The 17,729-nt window shown below is 53.9% G+C and overlaps 1 protein-coding gene across 2 annotated transcripts in view; it reads left to right on the top strand.

Annotated features, from left to right (window-relative positions):
* The first annotated feature begins 626 nt into the window (after positions 1-626).
* Positions 627-17,729, top strand: part of ACVR1C (activin A receptor type 1C) — a 33,571-nt gene continuing 16,468 nt past the window's right edge. Inside the window, exons 1-2 of one of the 2 annotated variants that reach the window (XM_068139193.1) lie at positions 627-721; positions 13,278-13,508. In XM_068139193.1, coding sequence (XP_067995294.1) covers positions 649-721; positions 13,278-13,508 — 304 coding nt within the window. In that variant the 5' untranslated portion in view covers positions 627-648. The remainder of the gene's footprint in view (positions 722-13,277; positions 13,509-17,729) is intronic. The other variant, XM_068139194.1, reaches the window with a different exon arrangement.

Raw genomic sequence — 17,729 nt, forward strand, 5'->3', positions numbered from 1 at the left:
TCCTCCCCAGAGGTATTCAAGGCCAGGTTTGAGGAGACCTTGAGCAACCTGGAAGGTGTCTCCCTGGAACTAGATATTCTTCGAGGTCCCTTCCACCCCAAACCATTCTCTGAATCTATGATTCCATGAATTTAGCTTAAAAAAACCCACCCTTAAGCTTATCAAGCACAACCCTTAGCGTTGAAGAAAGGCTGAGGACACCTCGGAGCTTTGCTGTTTGTGGGAAAGTGTGGAGAGTTTGATGGAGCAGCTCAGGGAAGGATGCCCGAGCCCACCCCGAGCTCTGGGGGAGGAAAAATGTAAAAGCGCTGAGGAGAATGCCCTCTTCCTTTCTAGGTTCATTTCAGGCTTGCCTGCAGCCACAGCTCTCCGAAGGATGTGACCGGGACCCACCAAGCCGCTGCTCCAGGAGCCGCTGTCTGCCTCCGACCGGCGCTGGGCGCGAGGGTCCCGGGGGTCCCCTTCCCCTTGTCGCTTCCCGGCCCCGGGGGATGCTGAACCTTGCTCCGGCCCCGGTGCCAGCCCGGGCGGGGAGGCGCGGGCGGGGCCGGGCCGTGCTCCTCCCCCGCGGCCCCGCTAAAGCTGCGGGCTCGGCGCGGCACCGGGGGCTGCCGGCGGCAGCGCGATCCGGTCCGGCCCCCCGCGGCCATGGAGCGGGCACCCGGCCCGGCGCTGCGGGCGGCCCTGCCCCTGCTGGCCGCCGGCCTGGCCCTCTGCGCAGGTAGGGCGGGAGCGGCAGCAAAAGCGGGGACGGGCGCGGGAGCCGGGAGCGGCAGCGGGAGCAGCACCGGGGGAGGCAGCGGGAGAGGTAGCAGGAGAGGCACCGGCGATGCCCTGCGCGCCGCCGCCCGCAGCTGGGATGCACTAGCGCTGCGGGGCGGCGGGGATCTCCCTACCGAGCACCGCACCCCCAGCATCTCCTCCTTGTCCCGTACGCCCCCCGCCGCAGCGGGACCTCTCCTGGCAGCGGCACCCCCCCGGTGCCCGTGTTCCCCGGTGCCGGTGCCTGGGTCAGCGCCGGTTCCCGAAGGGTAAGGAGCTTAAGGCGCTGACCGGCGCTGGGCGTGCGGGCAGAAGTGGGTCAGTGGGGGCTTACGGCAGGGCCCAGCCCGGGGCCGGCCCACGCGTGGGGGTCCCGCACGCCCCGACTCCCGGATCTTGGGGCCGGGCAAGGGACATCCCGAACATCCCTCCCCGAAGGTAGCCTGGGATGCACCCAGCGCTCTGCTGGAGTTCGCTTGTGCTGAGAGGCATCTTCTCGGTCTGGCTGCTGTCAGTCGTGGCGAGAGGCTCCCACGCCGGGCGTCATGTGGGGCCACCTATCCCATCCCACTATAATTCATCCTGAACCATCAGCCACCGGCGGAACAAGGCTCCCAGCCAGCTGGGGGGCTTTGGGCAGGGTGTGAAGCACACAGTGTCCAGCTTCCTGGCATGCAGGTTGTGCTATGGCACAGCAGCTGTGTGCCATGCTCATTCCCCTCGGTCCTTCCCTTGCAGACCCAGCCGGTGGCCTCAGGCACTGCTCCTTGAGCCTACAGCCGGGAAGGATCTGGCAGTGAGACATTAGGAAGTTTTTCTCCCAGGTTGACCTCAATTTGCTGTTCCCTCAGTGCTTACACCTCAGGAGTTTCTGGGTGCTCTTGCAGAGGGAGGTGGTTACAGCCTCAAGATGAAAGGAAGAACTGTCCTGCTTCCTTGTCCAAGAGCTCCTACAGCCCTATCTTTTGGGAGAGAGGGAGTCCCAGAGCGCAGCTGCTGCTGTTTGAAGTACCTCTCTATAGTACTGTCTGTTTGGTGAACCTTGTTTACATTCAAGGAGTGTAAGCTCCCAGCTATCCAAGTTCTGTCCTGTGTTTTAATATCCGTGCTTGGAAGCGAACCACAGACACAGGCTACCCCATGTGCACTCTTGTTCCACCCTGGTGTGCTTCAGTTGAAGCCTCACCAGCTCTGTGGCCACCACCATGCCCCTCTGGAGACTGATCAGTACACTAAGGAACCTCCCTGCCCTTGATTGTTAATTATATCAAACAATCTTCTGTTGCTCTGTCTTCTGAAGTTGTACTGTTGCTGTCTTCTAGTTTGCTTTACCCTTTAGGTGGCTTTTCAGAGCCTGGATCAGGTATGGTCCAGGATGGGCAGATGGCTTCTTCGCTCTCCCAGCACTTCAGAGCAGGTACCAGGGAAGTTGCACATAACCTAACAAGCTCTGCAGCAGTGGTTGCTTTGGAGTGTGAAGTGCTCTGTGTCTGCTTGATCAGCTCTACTTCTCTTCATTCTTCACCACAGACCTGTCTGATCATAGAATTGTCAGGGTTGGAAGGGACCTCAAGGATCAGCCAGTTCCAACCCCCCCTGCAATGGCCAGGGACACCTCACACTACAGCAGGTTGCTCACAGCCACATCCAGCCTGGCTGCAAAAGCCTCCAGGGATGAGGCTTCCACCACCTCCCTGGGCAACCTGTGCCAGTCTCTCACCACTCTCATGGGGAACAACTTCTTCCTCACATCCAATCTCAATCTACCCATTGCTAGCTTTGCTCTGTTCCCCCTAGTCCTGTAATTACTGTACACTTCCCCCCCACCCTGTTCTTTCCCTTGCAAGTTTGGAGGTGCTCTGCTGGGCCCTGGAGGTCTCCTGGAGAGTGTCCATTTATGCCCCAGCATTCCTGAGTCTTTACAGCATTAAGGAGGAAAGTGTTTTGCTGCTGCTGCTGTAGTGAATGTTCCTACTGCACCTGCTCTGCTCTGGATTGAATCTTGAGAAGGGCAGATCTAGACTGAGATTAGGAAGAAATTCTTTCCAGTGAGGGTAGTGAGACACGGGAACTGGTTGTCTGGGGAGGTCACGGATGTCTCCTCCCTGGAGGTGTTCAAGGCCAGGCTGGATGAGGCCTTGAGCAACCTGGACTAGTGGGAGGTGTCCTTACCCATGGCAGGAGGGTTGGAACTAGATGCTCTTCAAGGTCTCTTCCAACCCAAACCATTTTATGAATCTTAAGAGAGCCTTTAGGCAAACTCCATGTTTGTGAGAGCTGGCTTCCCACTGAAATGCATTTTAATTGTCCATGAGCTCTGCAGGCAGATGCCTGTGTGCAAACCAGACAGGTGTGAGATATCTCCTCACCGTGGTGCTGGGGAGAGCTGTTGCTCTGGGTGTCTGGGAGCATCCCCTGCCAACAGCCTGGTGTGATACAAACTCTCTCTTTGAAGAGAAGAAGCAGGAGAGATTGCTGTGGGAACTGCAAGGGAAGGATAAAGGCATGAAAACAGCATAAAATTGGCCTCCTGCTTTGTGAGGAGAGCTGTGTTCAAACAGTGTTGTCACCTTGGCTGTTCCATGCTGTAAAATGGGATTTCTGGAGCCATAAACAGCTGCTGCAGAGGCCTCCTGCCCTCAAACTCCAGATTTTCAGCACACTCGGTTCATTCCAGGGCTTCCTGTGGAATGTAAGCTGGGAGTGGAAGTCTGAGGTACACAAGGCAGCAGTGCATGGCCCACATACAAAGCTGGGCACCAGCCCCAGCACATCTGTGTGATGCTGTGGCACTGACAGGTCCAGAGAACCACTTTCTTCTCTTTGCCCTCACTCCAAGAAGGACATTGAGGGGCTGGAGCAGGTCCAGAGAAGGGTAATGAAGCTGATGAAGGGTTTGGAGACCAGGGCTGGTGAGGAGTAGCTGAGGGAGCTGGGGGTGTTCAGACTGGAGGAAAGGAGGCTGAGGGAAGACCTTCTGCTCACTGAAAGTAGGTTGGAGCCAGGTGGGGGTTGGTCTCTCCTCCCCCTTCTCAGCCTGGAGAAGAGGAGACTCAGGGGTGACCTTATCACTCTACAACTACCTGAAGGGAGGTTGTAGCCAGGCAGATGATGGTCTCTTCTCCCAGGCAGCCAGTACCAGAACAAGAGGACACAGTCTCAGGCTGCACCAGGGGAGGTTCAGGTTGGATATTAGGAAGAAGTTCTATACAGAGAGAGTGATTGCCCATTGGAATGTGCTGCCCAGGAAGGTGGTGGAGTCACCATCATTGGAGGTGTTCAGGAGGAGACTTGATGGGGTGCTTGGTGCCATGGGTTAGCTGTTTGGGTGGGTTGGATTGGTTGATGGGTTGGACACGATGATCTTGAAGGTCTCTTCCAACCTGGTTTGGTTTATTCTAAATAAAGTTTATTCTAAATAAAGGGACAGGATGAGAGGAATCAGCCTCAAGTTGCACCAGGGGAGGTTTAGGTTGGAGATTAGAAGAAGCCTCTTGCTTGAAAGGGTTCTCCAAATCCGGAACAGGCTCCCCAGGGAGGTGTTCGAATCCCCTTTCCTGAAGGTGTTTAAAAGCTGCAGAGATGTGGTGCTGAGGGACATGGTTTAGCACCAGCCTTGGTAGAGCTAGGCAGTGGTTGGACTGGATGACCTTAAGGGTCTTTTCCAACCCAGATGATCTTGTGACTCTGCAAAAAGCCTTTTGATCCAGTTTAATAGCTTGGTTTGCTCAGTCCTGACTGAATGGTGATAGGGAAAACCCTTCATGTGGTCCAGCACCTAAACCAGCGTGTCCTTGGAGTGAGATCCCACAAGAGCACCCCAGCTGTGCCTCAGCAGCCAACTTCATCCCCTGCTCCATGGCAGCCATCGGCCTGATGCTGTCTGCTCGTTTCTCTTGGTCACCCAGGCTCTGTTTTCCTTGCTTTGGGTGAAAAGCTTTAACAGTAATGAAAAAGCTTTTATGAGACAACGTGGGTGAGAACTGTGAGCACTTCATGGCCTGAGTCCACCATCTACCAGAGTGTCTGCCAATAACTGGCAGAGATGGAAGATTGTATGTGGGATGAGGGGATGGAATTTAATTGTGCCTTTTGGAGGTGGCTCTAAATCCTTACTGGTTCTTGCAGGTGACCCTTCTGGGCTTTAGTCTGGTCAGGATGTGTTGCCACTTTTCGTAGAAACATAGAACTGTCAGGGTTGGAAGGGACCTCAAGGAGCAGCCAGTTCCAACCCCCCTGCCATGGCCAGGGACACCTCACACTACAGCAGCTTGCTCACAGCCACATCCAGCCTGGCTGCAAACACCTCCAGGGATGAGGCTTCCACCACCTCCCTGGGCAACCTGTGCCAGTCTCTCACCACCCTCACGGGGAACAACTTCTTCCTAACATCCAATCTCAATCTACCCATTGCTAGTTTTGTTCCATTCCCCCCAGTCCTATCACTCCCTGACACCCTCAAAAGTCCCTCCCCAGTTTTCTTGTAGCCCCCTTCAGATACTGGAAGGCCACAATTAGGTCTCCTCAGAACCTTCTCTTCTCCAGACTGAACAATCCCAACTCCCTCAGTCTGTCCTCATAGGAGAGCAGCTCCAGCCCTCTGCTCCTCCTCGTGGCCCTTCTCTGGACACCTTCCAGCACCTCCAGCTCCTTCCTGTGCTAGGGGCTCCAGAACTGGACACAGTACTCCAGGTGGGGTCTCAGCAGAGCGGAGTAGAGGGGGAGAATCACCTCCCTTGACCTGCTGGCTCTGCTTCTCTTGATGCACCCCAGGGTGTGGTTTGCTTTCTGGGCTGCAAGTGCTCACTGCTGGCTCCTGTTGAGCTTCTCATCCCCCAGCACCCTCAAGTCCTTTTCTTCAGGGCTGCTGTCAAGCCAGTCCCTGCCCAGCCTATATTGGTTCTGACCCAGATGCAGGACCTTGCACTCACTCTTGTTGAAAGACAGCTGCAAGAGGAGCAGTGTGGTTGCTCTCCAGCCCAGCTCTTGGACATGCCTGTTCCTCCAAGTTCAGTTTGTGCTGGAGAACCTGTCCAAGGCTGAGTTCTGGGCTCTGGCACTGAGATGTGGGAGATCTCAGAAAATATCTCCAGGGAAAGGGTCACACCATGGTGCTGCAGCCCCTCCGAGCTGTTGCCTGTTGCTTCATTCTTTTCCCTGTGAGGTGTCAGAGGGAGAGACTCAGGGCTTTTCCCAGGCTTATTTTGCAGGCTGGAAATGAATCTCCTGGTGGCTGTGAAGGTGCTGATCTCCTGGTAATTAACAGAGCTGTGAGATAGAGGCGTGCAGGCAGTGAGAGGGAGGAGATGCTTTGCTAATATCTCCTCCCCAGTTCAGAAATGCAATCTGAATGTCCTTCCCAGTTCAGAAAGCTTCTGAATGATCCTGGACTGTCTCTAGATGTCTGCAGAGAGAAAAGTCCTAATTGATGCCCAAGCTGGATGCTTAAATTTGGATGCTGTGAATCATAGAGCCATAGAAAGATCTGGTTTGGAAGTGACCTCCAAAGGTCATTGAGTTTAGGCTCAGGGTGAGGAGAAACTTCTTCACAGAACGAGTAATTTGCCATTGGAATGTGCTGCCCAGGGAGGTGGTGGAGTCACCATCCCTGGAGGTGTTCAAAAAAGGCTTGGATGTAGCACTTGGAGCCATGGTTTAGTTGTCAGGAGGTGTTAGGTATCAGGTAACAGGTTGGACTTGATGATCTCTGAGGTCTTTTCCAACCTGGCTGATTCTGTGTGTGTGATTCTGTGTGCAGTCCAACCCCCTCTGCAGTCAGCAGGGGCATTCTCAGCTAGATCAGGTTGCCCAGAGCCCTGCTGAATGCCTGTTGAGGGGGTGAAGCCCACCCTCCCCCAGCAACCTTGGCTGTGTGAAGCTGAGTCTGGAGACGTGCAAGTTGCTCTGATAGAGGTTGCCAGGTTTTGTCGGTGTGACAGCACAGCTCCTGCCCTGTCCTGATGGTTTTTAGTGCTACTGAAATCCCCTGTCCCCCAGGATGTCCCCAGCCCTTCCACTGCCCTGTGCTGAGCTGTGGATGTAATCCTGCCCATGCCTCCTCTGAAGGTGAGTGGTGGCACAAATGATCTGCATGAACAAGCCAATATTTTCCTGGTTCCATGCTTCCCAGGAAACTGATTCTAGGTACCCAGAGCTGCCTTTGCAGAACTCCTGCTCTCCTCACTCCTCCAGGAGGAGGTGTTTGCAGCCTGACATGCAACATGGCAAACCCAGCAGCAGTTGAGTGAAAGGGGATGGTTTTGGTTGCCAAGTATCACAGTAACACTAAGGTTGGAAGAGACCTCAAAGATCAAGTCCAACCTGTCACCACAGACCTCATGACTAGACCATGGCACCAAGTGCCACTTCCAATCCCCTCTTGAACACCTCCAGGGATGGTGACTCCACCACCTCCCTGGGCAGCACATTCCAATGGCTAACAACTCTCTCTGTGAAGAACTTTCTCCTCACCTCCAGCCTAAACTTCCCCTGGTGCAGCCTGAGACTGTGTCCCCTTGCTCTGGTGCTGGGTGCCTGGGAGAAGAGACCAACCCCTTCCTGGCTACAACCACCTTTAAGTGTTGTTCTGAGATACTTTACTGCTCTTAACACATCAATTCTGAACCATTCAGGTTTCCATCTTCAATGTCAAGTGCCGTCCTTCAGCAATGCCTTGCCTGCTTTTTGTGCAAAAGGCTGTTTGACTGGAGGGGAGCTGGATGGGAATGGAAGTGGCTGTGAAGATGCTGAGGGGCCTGGAGCATCTCTGTGAGGAGGAAAGGCTGAGAGCCCTGGGACTGTGGAGCCTGGAGAAGAGCAGCCCCAGAGGGGATCTGAGCAATGCTCAGCAAGAGCTAAAGGAGCTGTGGGGGGCAAGAGGCTGGGGCCAGACTCCTGTCAGTGGTGCCCAGTGACTGGACAAGGGGCAGCAGGCTCAAACTGGGAGCCAGGAGGTTCCATCTGAAGATGAGGAGAAACTTGTTTGGTGTGAGGGTGCTGGAGCTCTGGAGCAGGCTGCCCAGAGAGGTTGTGGAGTCTCCTCTGGATAACTTCCAAACCTAGCTGGGCATTGTGCTGCTGGGCAAGCTGCTGTGGGTGCCCCTGCTTTGGCAGAGGAGGGGGTTGGACTGGATGCTCTCCAGAGGTCCCTCCCAAGCCCCACCACGCTGGGATTGTGTGTGAAGCCCATCAGTGTGATTTCATGGTGTAAAAGACCTTCTCAGCCTGGTTTTGGCTGCACTCAGCTTTCCCTGCTGTTTTCTTCTGCTGCTGTCCATTCCAGACCTGCTGTCAGTGCTGTCTTATTGCAGCCACCTCCCAGTGGAATTTGTACCCTGGACACTCTGTCAGCACCTTCTGGACTGAGCCCAGCAGATTACTCCTCAGCTCCAGCCACGAGCTGTGTTTCCCAACACTTGCAGAGTGTTTTGCTGCACACCTTATCTTCACCCTCCCAAGGGATCTTCCCCTAGTCCAAGCTAACCAGCAATCAGCAAAGGTCCTTTGGCAGCTCCTTCCAACACAAACCATTTCCCTGCCTTTTGCTGCCCTTTCTCTGCTCAGTTTAATTTCAATTCCTGGCTTCAGCTTTTGTCTGCTGGGATTTGTTCAGGGCTGGTGAGCTCCTCCTAAAAGAGAGGGTTTGAGTACCCCACGTTCTCCTTCCAGAACCAAGGTGCTGCTTACTGAAATCCCATCCCACAGAAGGGATTTTAAAGACATTCAAGCGTTGGAGCTATTTGATGTCTCCCATTCTGTCTGAGACACTCTCTTTGGTTCTGCAGTAATGACTTTTGCTCCCTTTTCTCCATCTGCCCAGGTGCTTGCCTGGGTGGGTGCCCACCCTTTCTGCAGGGTCTTTCTGAAGGGAGTTTTCACTCCGTGGTTGCTCCTGCTGCTGTTTCCAGAGCTCTCTCTCCAGAGAGGGAGCTGCTCCATAGTCTCTATAGCAGTCCAAGAAGCACACTTTTTTGAAGACCTGTCACTGCTTCTTCTGAAGCAATGTGTCAGAGGAGGATGAATCTGCCAGCCACATGCTGTCACTTCCATGGATGAGGCAGCCAGAGCCCTCTTTCACAGAATCATTGAATCACAGAATGGTTTGGGTTGGAAGGGACCTTAAGGATCATCTCTTTACAACCACGGGCAGGGACACCTCCCACTAGAGCAGCTTGCTCAAGGCCCTGTTCACAGAATTACTGAGGCTGGAAAAGACCTCTGAGATCATCAAGTCCAGCCTAGGACCCAACACCACCACAGCAGCTAAACCCTGCCACCAAGTGCCACCTCCAAGCTTTTCTTACAGACCTCCAGGGACAGCGACTCCACCAGCTCCCTGGGCAGTGCATCCCAGTGCCCAATCAGCCTTTCTGTGAGGGACTGCTTCCCAATACCCAACCTAAACCTCCCCTGGGGCAGCTTCACACCATGCCCTCCTGTCCTGTCACTGCTTGCCTGGCAGAAGAGCCTGACCCCTACCTGACTACAACTTGGAGAGAGTGATAAGGTCCCCTCTAAGTCTCCTCTTCTCCAATCTGAACACGCCCAGCTCCCTCAGCCTGGCTTTGAACACTTTGGGGATGTGGTTCAATGATCGTGGTGGTCTTAGGTCAATGGTTGGGCTTGATGATCTTAGAGGTCTTTTCCAACCACAACAATTCTATGACTTCCAGGCTTGGAGCCTCCCACAGCATTAGCCACCTTCTGCCAGCCTGTCTCCATTCTCACCATGATCTTCTGAGGTGGCACTACAGCTCTTGGCTTCATTGTCAGCTGCAGTCATCAAGCTGGTGCCTGAACTCTTGATGTTGTCTCTTCTTCACCTGTGGTGTCATTCTTGTTCTTCAGTGAGCTGGTAGTTTATGTGTGTGAGCCTGGCACTAGAGGAAAAAGGGGTGGAAGCCCACACCATCCTCTCTTGTGCATCTTTGTGCTGGTCTGTGGTGAGCCAGGCGCTGCTTCCATTCTTCCTCCTCCATGGGTCAACCCATCGTGTCTTTATCTGGCCTGGGAGTTTTCCTACAGCTGCACTGAAAGCTAAAAGGAACAAAGGTTGCTTTTTGGGTAAGTCATGCAGCTTATTTTCTGCTCCCAAGAAGAAGTCACCCTGTCCTTGGTGGGTCCCTCCAAACTCTTGCCATAGAGTCTCAGCTCCTATTGCAATGCCAGCAGAAAAAAATCCCTTGAAAATAAGAACCTTAGAAGTGCTAAACTAGGGAACACCTCTTCCTTGTGCTCTCTTGATCTAGAAGCTCCTCTTCTTGGGCATCTGATGATTTGTGAGTCAGCTTCCCAGCCACCTTGACTGGCTGTTGGTGTCTCCCTGTGCTCACTTGAGGCTTGCCACAGCCACACTCTTCTTTGGGAGACAAGAGGGACTGCATGTCTTTGTCATGCAAATTGTCCTTGTAGCTGATGTCCCTAAGCAAAGGACCCTGTGAGGTGTCCTCTCTTCTCTCCTCAGCCTGTCCTAGGCTGTGCAGTCAGGATGTTAGGGGTTGGAAGGGACCATCGAAGATCATCGAGTCCAACCCCCCTGCCAGAGCAGGAGCATAGAATCCAGCACAGGTCACACAGGAACACATCCAGATGGGGCTGGAAAGGCTCCAGAGAAGGAGACTCCACAGCCTCTCTGGGCAGCCTGTTCCAGTGCTCTGTGACCCTCACAGTGAAGAAGTTCCTCCTCATGTTGAGGTGGAACCTCCTGTGCTGGAGTTTCTATCCATTGCCCCTTGTCCTATCCCAGGGTGCAGCTGAGCAGAGCCTGTCCCCTCCTTCTTGACCCTCAGCCCTCAGATATTGATAACCATTGATTAAATCCCCTCTCAGTCTTCTCTTCTCCAGACTAATCAGCCCCAGGGCTCTCAGCCTCTCCTCACAGGGCAGTGCTGCAGTCCCTTCAGCATCCTGGTAGCTCTCCATTGGACTCTCTCCAGCAGACCCCTGTCCCTCTTGAGCTGGGGAGACCAAAACTGGACACAATACTCCAGGTGAGGTCTCAGCAGGGCAGAGTAGAGGGGGAGGAGAACCTCCCTGGATCTGCTGGCCACACTCCTCTGAATGCACCCCAGGATCCCTTTGGCCTTCTTGGCCACCAGGGCACATTGCTGACCCATAGAGAACTCTTTATCCACTGGGTCTCCCAGGTCTTTCCCAATCACATCAGGACAAGCTGCTCATGAGCATGTTGGGGATGCAGTGCTTTGGGGAGATTTGGGACAAATTAGTTAATGAGTGCTGGGGAGTGACGTGCTCAGGGACCTGTAACCGAGTTTGGATGTCTTGCAGGGCTCTCTGAGGCTGTGGAATGTTCCACTTGTTCACTTTCTCCTAATTTCTCAACCAGAGGAGGGAAATGTTGTGCAGGAGCAGATAAAGAAGTCCTGACTGCTGCTGGAGTGAAGTGCCTTAGTGTGGAACTCTGGCAGCACATCTTCTTCCTTCCTTTTTGGTCCTTTTCCCTTGAACTCTTTCACAATCATCTTATCCCACAGTGGTGGAAGTCCTGAGAGCTCTGACCAAAGCTGGCTTTCTTTTTGTTCTTTGTGCAATGGCTTCTCACAGAAACAGCTCTGTGGGGAACTCAGTGGCTTCCATAGGTCTAGGAACCTGGAGGTGTTCAAGGATGGGGCCTTGAGCAACTTTGTCTGGTGAGCGGTGTCCCTGCCCATGGCAAGGGGTGTTGGAACTAGATGATCTCTAAGGTTCCTTCCAGCCCAAACCATTCTATGAACCTTCTGCTGTGGGCTGTGGACTGGATACCTTGCTTTGAGCAAATCCCTCAGAACTAGGAAGAAGTTGTTCCCCATGAGGGTGGTGAGAGCCTGGCACAGGTTGCCCAGGGAGGTGGTGGAAGCCTCCTGCCTGGAGGTGTTTGCAGCCAGGCTGGATGTGGCTGTGAGCAACCTGCTGTAGTGTGAGGTGTCCCTGGCCATGGCAGGGGGGTTGGAACTGGCTGATCCTTGAGGTCCCTTCCAACCCTAACAATTCTATGACTCTATGAAGTAAAAGGAGAAATGAAGTTAGAGCTTTTCTGTCAGTGATGCAGAAGGAGAATGGACCTCCAGCAGAGTAAACTGCTCTCTGAATGCAGCAGTCTTCAAGTGGTGGCACCTCTCGCTTCCCTGCTGAGAGAGAACCTGTACCCCAGCGTGACTTCCAGCCAGCTCTGGTGACAAATGGGTGCAAGTCTCTCTTCATCCTGGAAAGTACTGCTTTGGGTGGCTGGAGTGAGGTCACAGAGCCCCTCAGCCATCCTCTCCTCACCCCATGTTTCCTTGGAGCCGCCCGGGATACTTTTGCTCAGCTCCTCTCAGGCAGTCCATAAAGGACCAGAAGACAGTGAAAGCTGTCAGTGAGCTGCTCAGGGTGACGTGGGAAAGACCATTTCCCATTTTATTTTTAGGCCATGGCAGAGGGGGAGGAAGGCAGCGTGAGGATGATGCGCTTGCAGCGCCGGAGACGCTTGCGCCAGCCTCGCGTTCATTTCCTCACCTAATGGGTTTGTTTGGCAGTGTGGGTGGTGATTCTGCTGCTAGAGCTCTAGTTTATCTGGCTCTGAGGACTCTTGCTCCTGGCAGCTCTTCCAGGACTGTGGTAATGTCTTTAAGGAAGAGGTTCACCTCTTCTGTTGCTGGGTGACTGACTGCGCTGAGCGAGAGCTGAAGCAGGCGGAGATGTGGCTTCTGGCGCTCCCCGAACCCAGGATAAACACAGACAGATGGTGCCAAGGAAGTTTGCTGTGGGCCTGTGCTGAAGAGGAACACCAGGAGCTGCTCCTTCAGGAGGGTGGCACAGGATGGGGACTGTTGTGAAGACAGCAAATGGTGTCACAGAGGCAGCGATCGGATTCGCGTCAATGTCTGTCAGGACTTCTCTGCTCTCTGGAGACTCTGAGATGAGTCTCTTTGGCTCCTGCCACAGCCAGCAGTCACCCCAGCATCCTCCTCTTCCCCATTCTCCCCCTGTATACCACACTGGTTAGGCCACACCTTGAGTCCTGTGTCCAGTTCTGGGCCCCTCAGTTTAGGAAAGATGTTGAGTTACTGGAAGGTGTCCAGAGAAGGGCAACAAAGCTGGGGAGGGGTCTGGAGCACAGCTGTGTGAGGAGAGGCTGAGGGAGCTGGGGTTGCTTAGCCTGGAGAAGAGGAGGCTCAGGGGAGACCTTCTTGCTGTCTACAACTCCCTGAAGGGAGGTTGTAGCCAGGTGGGGGTTGGTCTCTTCTCCCAGGCAAGCAGCACCAGAACAAGAGGACACAGTCTCAAGCTGTGCCAGGGGAAGCTGAGTCTCAGGGTGAGGAGAAAGTACTTCACAGAGAGAGTTAGTTGTTGGAATGTGCTGCCCAGGGAGGTGGTGGAGTCACTGTCCCTGGAGGTGCTCAAGAAAGGCTTGGATGTGGCACTTGGAGCCATGGTTTAGTTGTCAGGAGGTGTTAGGTATTAGGTTGGAGTTGATGATCTCTGAGGTCTTTTCCAACCTGGTTGATTCTGTGGTCTGGAAACCTCTTTTTTTTCAGGCCTGAAGTGTGTGTGCCAGCTGTGTGAGCACACCAACTTCACCTGCCAGACAGAGGGTGCCTGCTGGGCCTCCGTCATGCTGACCAACGGGCGCGAGGAGGTGGTCAAGTCCTGCGTCTCCCTCCCGGAGCTCAACGCCCAGGTCTTCTGCCACAGCTCCAAGAACGTCACCAAGACCGAGTGCTGCTACACCGACTTCTGCAACAACATCACCCTGCGCCTGCCCCTGGGTGAGTGCAGGATGCTGCTCTGACAGAGCTGGGGGTGCTGGGCCCTGAGAGCCACCTAATGGGCTTGGAAGGCCACCTGGCAAACAGGAGCTGGGTTTCAGGCAGGAACATCCAAGCTGCAGCTCCAGGGAAGAGTGAATTTCTTACATCTGCTAAAGGTGGTCCCCTTGCAGTGCAGAAAGCCAACCAGAGCCTGGGCTGCAGCAAGAGAAGCAGAGCCAGCAGGGAGAGGGAGGTGATTCTCCTCCTCTACTCCACGCTGGTGAGACCCCACCTGGAGTACTGTGTCCAGTTCTGGAGCCCCTAGCACAGGAAGGATCTGGAGGTGCTGGAAGGTGTCCAGAGAAGGGCCACGAGGATGATCAGAGGGCTGGAGCTGCTCTCCTATGAGGACAGACTGAGGGAGTTGGGGCTGTTCAGTCTGGAGAAGAGAAGGTTCTGAGGAGACCTTCTTGTGGCCTTCCAGGATCTGAAGGGGGCTCCAAGAAAGCTGGGGAGGGACTTTTGAGGGTGTCAGGGAGTGACCTGCTTCAGGTGGCTCAGGTAAGGACTGAGACTGCAGAGGTTTGGAAGGAAGGTGATGAGCTCTATGTGGGAAATGCCTTCAGACAGACCCATGTCTGAGTTGGTGGTGAGGTCTGACCCATGATGGGACAGTCCCCCAGCATGTGAGGAGCAGCTTTCCTGGTTCATAGATTCATAGCATTGTAGATTCATAGAATGCTTTGGGTTGGAAGGGACCTTAAAGAACATCCAGTTCTAACCCTCACCATGAGCAGGGGCACCTTCCACTAGACCAGGTTGCTTAATGCTCTGTCCAACCTGGCCTTGAACACTCCCAGGGAGAGGGCATTCACAACTTCCCTGGGCAATCTTGTCTTTGATGAGGCTGTGACACCAAGCACCGTGTCTTTGTGGTCTGGATCGATGCTGCAGCTCATGCTGCCTGTGGTCACCAAAGCAGAGGTGTCCTCTCTGTTGGTACAGGTCACAGGGCCACTGAGTTTTCTGCTGTGGGTTGAGAGAAGTGTAGGACACCAAATCATTGCTGGAGGATGTCTGGGCTTGTTAGTCTGCCTTCAGCTTTGGGTTTCTGCAGCTCATTTTGGCAGTTTGGGAGGCAGCTTCTCTTTGGCGTCAGATTGGAGCCATCGATCCTTGCCCAGCGGGGATGAGATGGTGCAAGATTCCTGATCCCAATTAGAGGGAGAAGAAGGTTTGCACCTCCAAGTGCTCTGTGTACTGCACAGCTGGTACTGCTCTTGGCCTTCCCTGTGTAAATGAAACCAAGGCTTTCTTGAAACAAATATTTCCCCTATTTTTAGGTCTCATTCTTTGCCCCTTCTTTCCAAGCTTTGTGTTTGATCCGAGCTTCTGGGCAGAGCTGGAGAATACTCTGCTTGCCTGCACAGGCACCAGTGGGAGGTGTCTTGGGTAAGAAAGATACAAATTCATAGTTGATTTGTAATTAAAGCCTGATGTTTTTTAAGCTGCTGCCATGAGGGGGACTTTAGAAGGCTGTTACTGGAAGCATTTGAAATGCCCTAAGACAGAGGGCAGCCCAGGAGGATGTTCCGTGGTAGCCTTGGGGATCATTGTCTCTTGGTGTGGATGGGCAGGTGCTGGGTACTGTCAGAGAAGGTCTGTTCCCACCAGCTTCTGGAGGAGCTAGCTGAGGCAGGAGCCTGGCAGCTGACAGGTCTGTGCCCTGTACCTGATCTTACCTCTTGCCCAGAGCAGGAATAGAATCATAGAATCGTTTTGGGTGGAAGACACCTTCCAGATCGTGGAGCCCAACCCTTCACCCAGCACTGCCAGGTCACCACCAAACCATAGCCCTCAGCACCACATCTCCTTGGCTTTGAAACCCCTCTAGGGATGGGGACTCCACCACTACCCTGGGCAGCCTGGGCCAGGCCATGACAAATCCTTTGGGGAAGAGATTGTTCCTCATGTGCAACCTAAACCTCCCCTGGGGCAGCTTGAGGCTGTTTCCTCTCATTCTATCCATCAGGACTATTTCAGTACTTTTCAATGAGTTAGCAGCAGGAGGGAGATCTGAGAGTGGTCATGCTCTGGAAATGTGGAAATAAAATGCCATGCTTTGGTTTTTTTCCAGCTGGGATGCTGGGATCTTGGGAAGAACACTGCTATTTATGTCTGTGGTCCTGGGGCTTGAACTGGTCATTGCAAAACCTCTGGCTTCACATTTCGGTATCAGAGAAAATGAATCTTTAGCCTGAGCCCTTTGCTCTACACATGTGGGGGAAGTGGGAAACTGAGCAGTGCCAGTGCTGGCCTCCAGCATGTCCTCCAGCTGGCCTCCTCCAGCAGCCCTTCTTCACGGAAGCCGCATCGCAGGGGAGCTCGGCGTGGGCCCTGGTGAAAATCACCTTTCCAGGGGGTGTGGGTGATGGAGCTGGGCTGCAGGAGCCAGGCTGTCCCCACTGCCCCTGCAGCACCCCTGCCTGTTATCACAGGATCACAGAATTATTGAGGCTGGAAAGGACCTCTGAGATCATCCAGTCCAGCCTAGGACCCAACACCACCACATCAGCTAAACCCTGCCACCCAGTGCCACCTCCAAGCTTTTCTTACAGACCGCCAGGGACAGCGACTCCACCACCTCCCTGGGCAGCACATTCCAATGGCCAATCTCTCTTTCTGCAAAAAACTTCTAAGATCAAGTCTAAACTTCCCCCTCCACAGCTTGAGACTGTGTCCTCTTCTTCTGGTGCTGCTTGCCTGGCAGAAGAGACCAATCCCCACCTGGCTACAACCTCCCTTCAGGAGGTTGTAGATAGCAAGAAGGTCTGCCCTGAGCCTCCTCTTCTCCAGGCTAAGCAACCCCAGCTCCCTCAGCCTCTCCTCACAGGGCTGTGCTGCAGACCCCTCCCCAGCTTTGTTGTCCTTCTCTGGACACCTTCCAGCAACTCAACCTCTTTCCTAAACTGAGGAGCCCAGAACTGGACACAGGACTCAAGATGTGGCCTGACCAGTGCTGAGGACAGGAGCAGAAGTTTCCCCAGTTGGTTTGTGCTGTGCTTGGACTGTACTGTGCAAGGTAGGACTGCTTGGCCCAGAGGTCCACATGTGATGTCACCTCTTCTCCCAGTATGTCCCTATGCACCATGTATGGCTTGTCTCATGTTGGCTGATTGTCCCTCACCAGCTGTGGACCACAGACCTGGCAGGCAGGCTTTCTGGTCTGTGAAATACACCTGCTTGCCAATCTACTTGATGAAGGCAACCCACCTCCCACCACCTGCTCTCAAAGGAGTCATGACACATGCAGTGTGACACTTGGCACAGATATCTGGACATGGAAGTCCTACCTACCTACCTACCTACCTACCTCCCTACCTACCTCTCTGCGTGGTGCAGATCCTAGTTTCAAAGTAGAGCAGGTGGCCCTGAGAGCTTGCCTTTGGGCAGGAGTGAAGGTTGAAGTGAGGCTGCACCTTATATCAGATGATGGAATGAGTGGAAATGGCCTGAAACTGTTCCAGGGGAAGTTTAAGTTGGACACAAGGAACAAAGTTTTTTTGCTTAGAGGGTAGTCAGGCACTGGAACAAGCTGCCCAGGGAGGTGGTGGAGTTACCATCCCTGGAGGTGTTCAAGAAGGGTGTGGACATGGAACTGTGGGGCATGGCTTAGTGGCCATGGTGGTGTTGGGTTGATGGTTGGACTCAATGATCTTAGAGCTCTTTTCCAACCCAAACAATTCTGTGATTCTATGATTCATGGAGTAGGAGAAGCCTGGAGAAAATCCACCATGGTGCACATCCCTGCAGATGAGGCAGGAGCTTTGCAGGCTCTTCCCAGAGAGAGTTGTTAGCCATTGGAGTGTGCTTCCCAGGGAGGTGGTGGAGTCACCGTCCCTGGAGGTGTTCAAGAGGGGATTGGATGTGGCACTTGGTGCCGTGGTTCAATGGTCATGAGGTCTGTGGTGACAGGTTGGAGTTGATGATCTCTGAGGTCTTTTCCAACCTTATTGATTCTATGATTCTATTCCCTCCTGGTTACTGCAGCCAGGGACATGAGCCTGTTCTCAGAGCTCTTCTGCTCTGAGGGACATGAGCCTGTTCTCCAGCTCTTCTGCTCTGAGGGACATGAGCCTGTTCTCAGAGCTCTTCTGCTCTGAGGGACATGAGCCTGTTCTCCAGCTCTTCTGCTCTGGCTGAGCTCAGTGTTCATCCCTGAAGGCTGTGGTGTGAATG

This window comes from Melanerpes formicivorus, unplaced genomic scaffold (assembly GCF_026170545.1).
Source record: "Melanerpes formicivorus ecotype bairdi unplaced genomic scaffold, bMelFor1.0.p_v2 SCAF_5, whole genome shotgun sequence".
Lineage (NCBI taxonomy): Eukaryota > Metazoa > Chordata > Aves > Piciformes > Picidae > Melanerpes > Melanerpes formicivorus.